Source organism: Nymphalis io, chromosome 13, assembly GCF_905147045.1.
Source record: "Nymphalis io chromosome 13, ilAglIoxx1.1, whole genome shotgun sequence".
NCBI lineage: Eukaryota > Metazoa > Arthropoda > Insecta > Lepidoptera > Nymphalidae > Nymphalis > Nymphalis io.
This window is the reverse complement of record NC_065900.1, coordinates 11387630-11403088: the sequence shown is the minus strand read 5'-3', so window position 1 is coordinate 11403088 and position 15459 is coordinate 11387630. Positions and strand designations below refer to the sequence as shown.

At 30.8% G+C, this 15459-nt stretch overlaps 1 protein-coding gene across 1 annotated transcript in view; it reads left to right on the top strand.

Moving 5' to 3' along the window:
* LOC126772744 (neuropeptide CCHamide-2) overlaps positions 1 to 12813 on the top strand; it is a 30621-nt gene extending 17808 nt beyond the window's left edge. The window contains exons 3-6 of the mRNA XM_050493278.1: positions 7884 to 7963; positions 10008 to 10134; positions 11149 to 11222; positions 12400 to 12813. Of these exons, the coding sequence (XP_050349235.1) occupies positions 7884 to 7963; positions 10008 to 10134; positions 11149 to 11222; positions 12400 to 12462 (344 nt within the window). The 3' untranslated portion in view covers positions 12463 to 12813. The remainder of the gene's footprint in view (positions 1 to 7883; positions 7964 to 10007; positions 10135 to 11148; positions 11223 to 12399) is intronic.
* Positions 12814 to 15459: the final 2646 nt, after the last annotated feature.

Below are 15459 nucleotides of genomic sequence, written 5' to 3'. Positions count from 1 at the left end.
TTAGCCAATTAAAAAAATTGGAAAATTTAATATAATTACAATCAATTCTAAATTTAAACATAGTTATAAAAATATATATTGCCTATTTACTCATTGAGGCTAAACCCAGGCTTTAGCGTTGAAACTATGTTTATATTTCGAAAGCATTAGTGCCGTATTTTTTAACGGGTTTACGGTGCCGTTTTAAGGGTTCCTAAGAGTAAAATAATTAAAATTGTTTAAAAATAAAAGTTGTTTTGTACATTTACATTATGAACACAAAATGAATATTTATTTTAATAGCTGCATGTAACGTACTTCGCACAGATAAAATTAAGATTTTTCCTCAAGAATTTTTTTAAAGTAACTATTAAATGCTATAATAGTATGAACTATCTGTATCAAGCCAAGTAATCAAATATACGAAATCGACATTTTGGGACATTAATAATTTTACTTTTAATTTTATATAATTTGTAATAAATATATATTTTTTAATATTGGAATTCCATTCGATTTTTGTAATTTATAAATAGTTAATTTAAAAAAAAAAGGAAAATAATTTACAGCGAGTTTATTTTAAACACAAATAGGTTACGAACTTTCCTTATTGGATCTAATAATTGGAATGGGAATTAGGATTAAAACATCATTTATTTTTCGTTGTATGTTTCGTTTCTTATGTACCTTTTAAATTTAAAAAATAATGAAAAAAATAATAATTTAAATGTTAAATAATTCGAAGTTGTAAAATTCTAAATTTAAAAGCGTTGGTGTTGCTTTTTTAGTAATCATTCTTTGAACTAATTGAATTGGCGGTAGGTGGTTTGAACAAAGCCCATCTGCAAGTCCGATTTGAAAAAGCCTTTTTACGTTAGTTTAATTTATTGGAAATGGTTACATATCATATAATATTACATTAAGACCCACGCGGGTGGAGCAGTAACGTACTATGCTGGAGTAACCTTGCTTAGCAGCAACATTTTATATTTAATTCTTTGATAATATGTTATTTTTATGTCAAATGAACCCAGATTAAATAGATAATGACAAAAAGGATATCCATCCTTAAAAGAGGTTGTATGTAATATTTCGGTTCGATTTTAAGGCAACTTGTAACTGGGAAACCTTTGAGAATTGATAAGTATTTGCATATTTTGTTGGATGTTTCTTATTATTTATTCATATCATGCATGAAGTTTAATTTGTTATTTGTTTTAAAAGAGTTCATACATTACGCGTCGTAATTTTTTGATATATAAGTTTTGACATTAAGTAATTATCGATATATAATTATGTATTCTTGGATTTATTTATTAACTTAATAGGCAAAGTGTACACATAAGATGAATTGAGAACATCAGAGAATATGTTATTGAAGTTTAGTTTTTCTTTTTAAAAAAAAGTAGGGCAATTAACTAACAATGAAACTTTAGACGGAAAAAGATGGAATTCGAGGAGAAATCTATCTTGTCTATTGTATCTTGCTGCATCTAATCATTACATTATTGAAGTAGAAATTAATTCTTTCGTTCGTGATAAAATACTGATTTAAGTTCGATACTTCAGTTATTAAATAGCCGATTTTATCTGATAAGTAAACAATAATGTCTATAGATAGTTGTCTCTTTCTCGCGAATGAATATTAAAAAGAAAAGAGATATATCCCACGAAATTTAAGATAAAATATTTAATAAAAAACGTGTCTCGGGCATTGTGTTATAACTTATAAGGTACACGTGTTATCTTCATCTACGCATAGGTTTTGTACGGTAACGCTCATATTGTTCTTAAAAGTTTTTCTACACGAGAGATCTCTCGAAGTATTTAAGACCGAATCAAGATAAATGCTTTCAGTTCAATATTGTTGTGGTTGTTTTCGTACAAATTTACTTGGATATTTTGTTGTGTTGCTTATACAATATATTTTTCTGTATAAATGAATATGGATGTTTGTATGTATGGACTCTATACGTTCCTAAGCCATTCATCCTAATATGATAAAATGCAATGGAAATTGTTATTTGACAATTCTGAATTATGTCGCGAGCTTTACCGTGGTTAAAGCGTTAGAATAAATATAGGAAATATAAATAATTGATTCTTCGTTTGTCCCGTATACGTTACTGTACCATTTATCTGATAGAGCTGAAACTGTTGTTGTTGATACTTGTGTGAAAGTTCCTGACAAATAGATCGACATGCAACAAAGTAACTATGTAATTTAATTGCTGGAAATGAGTACCTTATTAATCTCTTGTAATTCTAAATCGAGCGTAGCTTCATATATTATAATGCAATCTTGCAAAATCGATTCAAATGTACTCGCATAAGCCTTCTTAAATAAAGTATATATTTACTGCCTCGTTGGTCTAGTGGCTTAATATAAGACCGCAGACCCGGACGTCCTGGCTTCAATTCCCAGGTCGGGCCAATAAAAAAGTTATTGGGTTTTTCTATCAGAAAATTCTCAGTAGCAGCAGCCCGGAGTCTGGAAGTTAGAAGTGTGTACACTCCCGTGCCTCGGAGAGCACATAAAGCCGTTGGTCCTGCGCCTGAACTCTTTCCGGTCGTATCGGATTGCCATCCCATCGGATTATGGGAGTTGGGGAATAGAGAATGCACCTGTATTTGCGCACACACTTGTGCACTATAATATCTTCTGCGCAGTTATCTATATCGCGGCCGCCGTGACCATAATCGGTCTGGAGGACATTATTATTACTAAAGTATATATTGAATTGATTTGATTTTGTCTATTATGTAAAATGTTATTCAAAACTACAACTTAGAACCTGTTTGGCAATGATTATGAATTTATCTAAAACAACGATGTGCCGTTTCGTGTACGAACGCGTGACGTAATTTCGTATGTAAATAAATATGGAGTATGACTTGTATTGTCCAAAGTTTGTCTGTCTATGCATATATATCACGCTAAGGTTCACCTTGTAATTTATCTTGACCTTACTAGTTACGACGTTGTTATCACTAAATTGTACACATGAAACCTAACTTATGCAACGTATTTCGACTCTCCTGGCGAACATATACGAATGTTTCATCAAGGGCTAAGTTATAAGCGACATCGTTTAAAAAGCCTACACAAGTATTAGGAATTCATACGTACAAAACAACTTAAGTTAGAATTATTTTGCCCAGCAATGGGGGTAGAAGCTAATGATAATTAACATATCTAGTAAGTGGTACTTGTACGTTTAAATATTTACAAATTATATTATATATCACAGTTATGGCGTACTATACAATTCGAGTTAGGAAGCGTTTACCTAACAGAGTTTTTAATAACAAAATAGTCTGGTATATAGGCACGTGATAGTTATTAGTATTTCAGATTTAAGCATAGTGACCATTAGTCGCTTAACTTTTATATTATAACAAAAAAAATCAATCAGACTGAATATAAAGCGAGTCTTCAAGACGGCCGCAACTTTTCTGCATTGCATTTTCAAGGTCATTTTTATAGAATATACATAAAACATTATACGGAGAACATATATACGACTTAACAATATTTTTGTTACGCAGATTATGGCAGATTTAAGGGAAAATATTTTAAATAGAATGACTATATATCTAAGCTTTTAATACCCATTAATTTATATAATATAACAAATGATTTGTGTTAAATGTCTCATTTAACTATTTTACCATTCAATCACTAATTATTTAAAATAACAAAAAAGATATTGATGAATCTAGAATAACTGGTGACATTAAATAATTATTATTTTCACAGGTTATTTTGTCAAAATATTTTTGTAGAAAGCTGTCGTTTATGACTTGAGCCTAACTTGAGAAGATTATATCCTAGGGTTCGTTAGAGCTAATCCACTGGCCGTATCCAGCTCGAAATGTTTATGATATTAGTGTCCCGTACAAATCACTGTACTTGGTTATCTAACACTGCCATTGGCTTTTAGGTATCAGTGTATTTTTAAAAACGTATCATTTTTTTATATAAGTTATAATTAAAAATTTAAATTGAAATGATATGTAATGAGGCATTTTTACCGGCTTTTTTTCATTTTAAATAGAGCCGGCATTTCTAATTAGGGGTCTATAAAATAGTCTACTCTAGATCTTCAATGGTTTTTTTTCGGTGAATGCACGCCCTGTCTAAATCTAACTGCATCCATGTAAGGCATAGTGTAAATATTTGAATGGGTCGCAAGATTAAATTTGAGAATTCAGACGAAAAATCAGTTTTTATTGTAGGAAGCTCAGTAATACTTTCAATTTTCACTTCCGTCATACATTTTTGAATACATCATCATGATTTATAGTGTGTTTACTTGATTTTAATTTTTACTCGGGTTGACTTTGTAAGCGCTAAACTACACATGTTAGTATTGTTGTGTTACGATTTGAAGTATACAGTAACAGCCTGTTAATGTCCCACTGCTGGGCTAAGGCCTCCTCTCCCTTTTGAGGAGAAGGTTTGGAGCTTATTCCACCACGCTGCTCCAATGCGGGTTGGTAGAATACACATGTGGCAGAATTTCAATGAAATTAGACACATGCAGGTTTCCTCACGATGTTTTCCTTCACCGTTAAGCACGAGATGAATTATAAACACAAATTAAGCACATGAAAATTCAGTGGTGCTTGCCCGGGTTTGAACCCACGATCATCGGTTAAGATTCACGCGTTCTTACCACTAGGCCATCTCGGCTTATTATTAAGCGTATATACGACATGAGATGATTTCACTTTAACCAAGTCATTTGAAGTATGAGCCAGTGTAATTACAGGTACGAGGAACATAGCTTCTTGGTTCACAAAGTTGATGATGATCTCCTTGTTATTATAAAAAAAAGTGATCGCGGTCCTCTGCTGGACAAGTTTCGCCAAAATGGAAGTTCTCCGCCTCCCAGAGTCGATGAATCAGATTATATGGGCAAGTGCTCAATGAAATAATTTTTATTAAAAATATTATTATTAATAATTCTTATTTGTAAAATGAATGTAATTTGTTATCCACTTGTAACAACGTTTTCTAACAAAGGCTACAAGCCAATAGTTTCAATAACAGAATTAGGGTATGTTTGAGCGTTCCGAATAGCGTGCTTGTCCACAAAGGTCACGTGTAGCCAAATAAACGGGAACTGAGTAAACTGAGTCAAACGAACGGTCTGTATGCAAACGAATACGGCGATTTCTACTGGCGTTACTTTTTTCGTTACAAATATTTTAGACATATATTATCAGAAGATATAGCTACGAGATAACTTTTTTTTTTTGTTATATGAATGAATTTGATAGTTTATTAAATATTAAAATATAAAATCATTTCTAAAAGTATGAGATACAAATTAACAAGTGGTAATTTTTTAAATACAGCTTGTAATGTTTACATTATTGGGTTAAGGCTACTTTTGAGAAGGTTTCGGAGCTTTTGCCACCATGCTGCTCCAAGCGGGTTCGTGGATACACGTGGCAGATTATTCCAACCACTGTGCCTCTCAGCGCTTTGGAGCGCTGAAGCTAAATATTAGAGTCGAAGTTAATTTCATTTGATTTCACGATGAACGCAAACACTTGTCGACTGAATTGATCTACGATATTGAGATCATCGATTGGTGAATTATCGTCCAACTTAATACGCAATGAAAGAGTGAAATACATATCCTAGGTTTATATGTTTATGTGTGCTTAAATTCTTAGGTATTATTAGGTAGGTTTCATAGGTATTTTCTCTCTTTCTGCCATTATTTGTTTCAAATTTGAAAGAAGAGACAGCATTACTAACTAATAATTCTTTTAACAATGTTTATAAGGCCGTATATTTTTAACATAAATTTAAATAATTTATTTCTTAATATAATACGAAATATAATACGACTAAAATATTGTGTAGCATTAATTGTAAGTTTTATTAGCGATAAAGTAATTTAAGCTAGCATTTTCATACAATAGAAATGAAACAAATGATATTATAGTATTAAAAAAAAGTAATATCGTTCAAAAGCAAATATAACTTATACAAATTAATACGACTAAATTATGAATTAACTCTCTTGAAGTATAAAAAATGAAAATAAAAAATCTTTTGCCTAAAGAAATTTTCTTTGGGCATTGATATTTCTTTATGTTTATAAACAGTTTCCAGTTGTGAGAGCGGGGGGCTTGGAGGTAGATACCGTGTATATAAAATTTCATAATAATCGGTTAATAAAGCGGAGTAATTAAAACGTGAAAGCGTAACAAATGAACAAACTCAATCTTATTCAAGCAGGCTGTGCTAAAAGCGTGATTGAATTATATAAGATAAGAAATTAAATGTAATCCGACCACCGGTTTATTTTTTAGGTTTTATTTTTTTTCTATTATTTCGATTTGTAGATTCTACTTAATAGAATCGGGCAAATACCCTGTGATTACTTGTTTTTGATAATCATTTTCACTTGAATATATTCACGTATTATGTAATATGTAAAATATATTCAAATGATTTTTTATCAGCTATTTCAAAAAATGTAGTAACAATATGATTTAGCTATGACTATTTTTTTAGGTTGATAAATTGGTAAATGTGAATAAGTAATAACCAAAGAAATGCTGAAACAAGTAGCAATGATCCGAATGATCCCAATCAGAACATTTGCATGTTTTTTTAGTGATTGAAAGGAATTGCTTACGTGGCTAATATTTGGGTTCCTGAGAAGAATATAAAAGTAGTTTGATGTTTACCGTGTTCTATTGGGTCCAATTGAATCTTGAAAATGTAGCCATTGCTTGAATAAAATATTATAATATAAAAACATATTTTCGCTGTACGTTTAAAATTTTATCTTATAAAGTCTTGTAATGGAATTTTGGAAGACCATATTTTTGACTAATTATTTTGTTTTTTAGCGTTTTGTTTTTTTAAAGCATTATTTCAAAACAGATGACTATAGTACAGTACAGTAACAGCCTGTAAATGTCCCACTGCTGGGCTAAGGCCTCCTCTTCCTTTTTTGAGGAGAAGGTTTGGAGCTTATTCCACCACGCTGCTCCAGTGCGGGTTGGTAGAATACACATGTGGCAGAATTTCGATGAAATTAGACACATGCAGGTTTCCTCACGATGTTTTCCTTCACCGAAAAGCACGAGATGAATTATAAACAGAAATTAAGCACATGTAAATTCAGAGGTGCTTGCCCGGGTTTGAACCCACGTTCATCGGTTAAGATTCACGCGTTCTTACCACTGGGCCATCTCGACTATATTGAATCCAAATTAATTTAATATATTCCAAGAGTAATAATTTAACAAAATATGAACAACAAAAATATGATATATAGTTTTCCTGCTAGGAAACGTAAAATTAACTGAATTATATTCAGTTAATAAAAATAAATACATTCGGTAAACATCTTGACTTTTATTCAAATAATATAAAAGATATTTCATTAAGCCCAACCTTTTACCTATTACATAATACGTGACTTGCTAAATTATTTCAAACGATTTATTTAATGAAAGTGGGTCAAAATTGAACAATTGATTTTACATGTAACAAGGCATTAGTCGATCGAAAACGTTATAGGTATTTTTGATTTCGACGAATCGTGAAAAATGTTATTTGATTTTAGTCATAAAATGCGTATAATTAGTAATAAACCTATAAACGTCAAACTAAGGAAAAATAATTTACACGTATAGGATGTCCAACTTTAATACGTAGCGTCGTCGTCGAGTAGCAGATATAAATGGGTCAAAGGCATTTTCTATTAAATGATTGCAGGATAAACTTGTATTAGTACTTTTTTTAATACACGCAGGTCTCATTTCTGACATTCTATAAACAGTAATTAATATGTATAATGCATAGAAAAATGGTTATACTTAATAATTCATGTAAGAAACAACAAATTACAATGTGTTTTGTTTTATAGGTGGATGTTCAGCCTTCGGGCACTCCTGCTTCGGTGGTCACGGGAAAAGATCTGGTGAACCTGCTGATAATGTGATGGATGTAAGTCTTTACTTTTTGACTTTAAACTTGGTGATGGGGCGTTGTGCAAGCCCGTCTAGATAGTACGAACTCATCACATTATACTGTGAAAATAACAATATTGTTGTAGTCTGTTATAACGGGTAAGTAAGACAGTAGTTACAAGTACAAGGAACGTATCATCTTAGTTCTCAATGTTTATGGTACATTAACTTTGTCTGTTAGCTGTGGTGACCACCTAGCGTCAGATGACCCATATCAGTCTGTCTACTTATTTGAAATAAGAAAAAAATATCTTCAACCTGTAAATAATGATATATTATTTCAAAGTTACTACATATTACGTAACAAAGATAGGCTTGCATTAAAATACCTAAAAAGAGCTACAGATGCTTGCGTTAATTACGATGTAAATTCGCGACACGAATTTCCCGCGAGGCAGCCTGAACAGTCGCAATTGTTCACAGATTTAGTTCAGTTTAATTGTCCAAGAGGTCACCTAGCATGGGCTACGAATTACTTTCTTCTTTAGCTGCGACGTCGTAAGCTAATACTTACATGAGATGTATAAACAGACGAAAATTAACGTACCGCGATTGTGTATTCAAAATGGAGAGCGAGTTTTGTTTGCACGTTTGCGTCTTATTCTCCGTTCGTATTTATAGGCGTATGATTTAATAGTAATAATTAGATTTGATTGCTTATTGTTCTTAAAACTCATCGTAGTACACGTCACACGTCACTTTCTGACAGTTCACGATGAACTGTGACGTTGATATTTAATAATTATAACATTGTAATAAATTCGACCGTAATGACCAATTTCCTGTGTCTTCTCCATCGCATATGACATCAATGTAATAATCTGTGCCATATTGTTTTTTAAGAAAATTTGATTCTAGAAAAATAAGTTATAGCACTTTTTTTTAATTACGTTGTGATTAGATTACCACTCTGTTTCTGTTATGTGATTACCGAACAGTGCATGTATGCATTCCCATTTGTGTGGCCTTGTCCGTACACCCACAGGGTGTTTACTCGATGTTGTAAACAAACTAACAAACGAGACTCATGAGTTGCGGCGTGTATATATTGACGCCGCGGGCCAAACAACTTTGTTTAATATAACAATGTAAATTATTAATAAATTGCCACGTAAATGTACTGACAATGAACTTCGTTAAACACGTTCGTAAGACTAATAAGTTTAAAAAAAAGTATAGTATATAAGACAGGCGACAAAAGTTCACTACCTTTTTTCCCATTTTGTCAATCGATTTTCTTTTGTTTTGTTCAGTGATTATTGACTAGCTCATAAAATAATGAACTATAATACTAGAAAAACATCATTGTTTAAAAATGTTTTCCTCAAATTTTTAATAACATTTGGACACAGAAAGGAGACCGATGCTTAATATCCATTTATATTGAAACAAAAGCAAGTTTTTGTTAATACTTAATGCATCTATATCAGATTCGGTTGACTTGAAACTCTCCTTTGGTACTTACGTAAAGTTTTCTAAAATACTACCATAAATATAGAATAGATGACTGACAGTGTTCCATTGTTGTTTACGAGTAATCATAAGTATTGTATATGTTGCGTATATATACAAAACTCGACTTTAAAAAACAGGGCTGTCTATCGTAGTCATATGATGACCACAAAATGTGCAACTCAACATCTCTGTCAAAACGTAAAATAAGGAAAATTATGATTTCGACTAAAACCCAAATAATATATTATAATTATACTACCGATGGTATTCATTTTTCGTGTTACGTAAAGATTTTTTTGAGTAAAGCTAACGTTTCTAACATTATTAAACCAATTTTATTGATAAAATATAATAATTTAAGTTTGCTTGGGTATTTCATTCTCATATAATAATAATAATATCATCTCGTACAAAAATAATTATAAAGCTGTTTTAATGCTTAAAAACAGCTTTAAATAGTTTTACTTTTATGTACTTTAAATATATGCTTTAAGCTTGAGATTTTTTTTTTCATATGTAATTATTGTATCGTTTTTAGAATTGTACCTTAATTATTTCTTTCTCAGTCGTCGAACTCCGAGCTCATGGGCAATCGGCAGCTTGGTCAAGAGGAGACTCCACCTCATCCCGTATATCCCCACTCTGGATATGGAACCCTGCCTGGTGACGACATCATTCCTGTTAGAGATGGAGGTATTATCTCGGTATAGACATGACTAAATTAAGCGCACCATATTTAGTGAGACTGGTCTAATTGTCTGACTTTTATGTCTAGCTACCTAAATGGCTCTACACGTATCTAAAACATTTTAAGGGAAATTAGCATACCGTTTGATATAAAGCCTTCTTTCACCAAAGGTTGTCTGTGAGAGATCGCTATTAGCGATAAGACCGCCTTTGCGCACCATTTGTTGTTTGATTCCTATTACTCTTATGTTATTTTTATGTTGTGCAATAAATATTAAATAAATAATTAAAAAACCGAACTTCGAAAGTTAGCTAATTTGAAGTAGAAAGAAATCAACACCACCAATTTTAATGCAATTAGAATTTAATGAATATTTTTTACGTTATATATGAAATTTATAGTATATACACAATAGCTAGACATATGGAATAATTTTCTATATGTTGAATATATATATTTTAAGCACATAATAAAGGAGATTATAATTTATGATATGAAAAGGATGATATAAATTTTGACGGTGATCTGACTTTGAATAGCGATAAGTAGAAATAACAATGAAGGTTTTAAAGCATATGTTTACGAGCGGATTGATTTTATAGCATACTTTACGCTTCCACTGAACGATGCGTCGTTGAAGCGTTTTATTTTAGACATTATGACGTCATACTTATTATCACCATATTACGTGAAGTGTTCTTAGAATTAAATATTCTTTTTTAAATGTTCAATAGGTTTCGATTTTTAAGTTAAAAACATTGGAATTGTATTTAAATAAAATGAGTTATATAGAAATAGGTAACTATGAGGACGTCATTAGATTATGTAGATCTTTACTAAAAATATATATATTTGAAGTGCAACGCTCCAACTCTATATGTAAAATTCCAAAGATGCCAAAATAGTCGGTTCTGTTAAGTGACTGAATTTCAGGCGCTTCAATTTAATTTTTTTGATCAGGAAACAATTTTATGCGAACGTATTTATATTATCGATAAATAAAAATGTTATGATTACAGGCGTATATGACCGAGAGGAAAATAATATGAGAGATGCTGTGAAAATGAAGTTACGAAACATTCTCAAATACTGGGTAAGAAATATTGTTTTTAATATTCATCATCATCTTTGAATTTCTGTCAAAGGGGCCACTGTGCCTAAATAAATGAGAAATATTGTTTAAATTACATCTATACACATAACATGATCTTATGTTTATTTTATTTTAATTATATATGTATTAATTAAATTAATTTATTGTATTTATGCTGTCACAGTCGTCGTCAATTACAATGTGATTTTTACTGAAAATCAGCGTTGGAATTCGAAGGCCCAATGTGGCTTTAAAATTGTCAACATAGGCTGAGTAGCTATTTTTACGTCATACTGATGTTAATTATAATTAAGACATTTTTTTGCTATTTTCCGTTATTTTTTTGTTTCCATGACCATTCAACTCAAGCCTTAGTTAGTTTTTTTTTTGGATTTTTCTTAGTTCGCACAAGAAAAATAAATTGGTTATGATTCTTCATCCAAAAAGTATGAAGGCTTAGTGATAATATGTAGTGACATTATGTAAAATAAAAATATAAGTAAACCTACATTCTAACAGTCTTGCAATCACAATAAAATTCCAAAAAATAAGGAATTGTTTTCAATTCGAATCGAATCTTTTACCACGAACGATAAAGCTATTTCATATTTAAATCAACTAACGTTTTATTTTAAACAGACCTTCAGTGTCTTAAAGATGATTAGGTTAGGAAAATTTTGAAAGGTTGTTAAAGTTAAACTAATTGGCTTGAAACTGAATAGCCATTGGTCTATTACAGCTGATGACGCAGTAGGCGACCAATGAGCGTTTGTATATAGTTCGACCAACTATGTCATTTTTACTAACTAATAGTCATACTTTCGCGCACAAAATTATAACGCGTCAATGTTGCCATTTGATAATTTTGCTTATAATACTTAATTATAGACGAGCCGGTTGGCGTGGTTGGTGGATGCCTTTCACGCCGAAGGTTGTGGATTCGATTCCCACCCAGGACAGATATTTGTGTGCATGAACATGTCTGTTTGTCCTGAATCTGGGTGTAATTATCTATATAAGTGTGTATTTACAAAAGAAAAATATATGTAGCATATCAGCTGTCTGGTTTCCATAGCACAAGCTCTGTACGAGCTTGCAACGCAAATAATGTCTACGTAAATAAAATATACAATATCACTAGTAATTACACATAAATATCAAGGAATTTATTTTACAGATGGATAACTACAGGCGATCTCGACTGAACAACGAGGACGGGTATTACATTGACAACTTGTAAACTATGACATTACGCTTCATTAATTAAATGCAATATAAAGTAAACGCGTAACGAAAGAAGCTTGATTTTATTTTTGATTTTCGTAATACATTAATTCATCTACAGATATTGATATAAACAAAATATTTAAAATGGAATTTAATTCGTAATATCAAAGTGGAGAGAAAAATTACGGTTGACGTCATAATGCTTTCCTTTTTTTTTATTTTGTCAAAACGGTCAAGCTTATTTCGTTATCAAAATATTATCGACTGTTTCAAGTATTGTTACATTTCAAATAACTTCATATTGTATTCATCTTAGATTCAAGATCGTCAATTATGAATTAAAAAAGTAAAAAAAAATATGAAAGGCTGGGTTTTTGTTATGACGTTTAAATTAGACACTATCTTAAATTTCTATTAATACCTATAAATTACTATTTTAGGCTTATGTGTTTGTATAGTGTAACTTATTATTCAATTTATTAATTTATTACAAATTAAAGTTTAAAAATGGAATTATAAAATAAATTGGAAAGACTAGCAACATTTAACTTACATCATTCGAAAAACTGAAAAAAAAAACTATAATTAATTTGAATATAAATTTCGTGACTTTGTGTATCATTTGTTTAAATTTAGATACGATATCTATTATATTTAGAAAAGGAACCATTGCATTAATTAGCCCAACAAAACAATACTAGTAGAATACGTTTGAATAATAGAAATTATTGTGTAGATAACAAAGAAACAGCTAACAATATTTAAAAAATTTTTTTCATTTTCTATTATTGTATTATATACAAAAAAATAGCTATTGATTTGTATAATCTATATTAGTGAGCAATACATCTTATTTTTTTTCTACAAATATTTTATATCAAAAGCTTATATTTTTTAACTCACAAATATGAGAATCTGTGGCTTGGAAATACTGAAGCAAAAAAAAGAAAAAGTTTCAGTTTTTTTTCTAAGTATCTACAAACCGAAGCAGAAGCTCTTGAAAAAAGTTTCTTTGTTTCGTTTACAAAACGTTTGTTTCACATATTTGGTGAATATTTATTGAGCCTAATATAATTTGAATTAGGAATATCCATAACACATTCTGGATCAGTAATTGGCTAGACGTTATAACAATTACTTTGTTACTGTGTCCTGTGTACTATCACTAAAAAAAAAAATTCAAAATTTAACATTACTTAAACTCTAATTTGTAATAAACATTGTAATTTTTATACTTCTCCCTTTTCGCAATTTTATTACGTAAGTTTACCATCACACAATTATTGTGAAATATATTGTAACGTAGTCGAGCAAATTTCATTAAGATGAAATATAAATAAATGATTAGACAAAATCTGTTAACAGATGTTTTATTTATTACCTTTAATTATTATCTTAACTAAGTTTATGAGTGTTATAAATTTCATGGAAATGAAGTAATAAATTAAATCGTGTTTTTACGAAATGATTAGTTAATATAAGTATATGAAACTTTAGAAAGATTAAGATTAGATTAGCTGCACATTAAAATGAGAATTCGAATCTAGACTGAAAGCAGACATCTTAAACGTACGGAACATATACACATACACACAACGGTAAATATATAATAATAAAAAATATAATATCTTAAACAACTGAACATAAAATTAGATTTGGATTTTAAAAAAAATTGTGTCTAAGAAATTCACATGTTAAATTCTCAAAATATCAAAATCTAACTGACACAATATTGACGTTTTGGTATGCTCACGCTATCAGCTTCCCAATAGATGCACTTTTTTAATTTATCATTTAAAAATAAATTATTACAAAAAATTCCAACTTGCTGAATCGATTTTAATGAAGACTCGATTACACGTTCATTATGTTATAAGACGTCATATGATTTAATTAAGCAGATAACGCTATAGACATATCGTATAGACATATCGTTATCTGTTCAAGATATGCGAAAAATAAATACAATATTCTTATATATTTTTTGCCGAGATGGCCCTGTGGTAAGAACGCGTGAATCTTAACCGATGATCGTTGGTTCAAACCCGGGCAAGCACCACTGAATTTTCATGTGCTTAATTTGTGATTATAATTCATCTCGTGCTTTACGGTGAAGGAAAACATCGTGAGGAAACCTGCATGTGTCTAATTTCACTGAAGTTCTGCCACATGTGAATTCTACCAACCCGCATTGGAGCAGCGTGGTGGAATAAGCTCCAAACCTTCTCCTCAAAAAGAGGAGAGGAGGCCTTTAGCCCAGCAGTGGGACATTCACAGGCTGTTACGGTACGGTATATATTTTTTCAAAGTATAAACTTATTTTATCCACGTTTATTATTATGTATAATCTTTTGAAATTGGTTTCACAAGATTATACATAATAATAAAGTAAATAAACTGCCTGTAGCACACTTTTCGGCTAGGACTCCTATTGAGAATAACGTTTTGGAGCTTAATCCACGGTGCTCCAAGGCGGGTTAATGGTCATGTGGCAGATTTTCGTCCGCCTCATGCAGGTTTCTTCACGATATTTTCTTTCAATTCTGAGAAAATAAATTCAGTGGTGCTTACCCGGAAATTAGGCGTCATTGATTAAGTCTACGAGTTAGTTTACGTCTGCTAACCCTGTGGGCCATCACGAATGGGCCACGATTATAACCATCGGGTTGCTATTTAAGGTCTAAAATGCCAGGGTCTTTCTCGACGTTGTCGTGTTTCTGTCTTGGAAGCTATTATGACGTATTTTGTACAGAGCCATTGAAATTGATCGCACACATCTAGACGATCGTAAGAAATATTTACGAAACAGATAAAATTAATACACAATTTGATATCATTTTTTCACGAGATAACACGATTATCTTTGTTTACTTTATTTTCTAATGATGGGTAATAATCTACCCTCTCTTTCATTAGTATCGTATTTAAGACAATTGCATAATACCCAATATAAGTATATTTTAAAATAAATATTAGGTCCTTACATATGAAATTAGCGTTTTGTCGTACT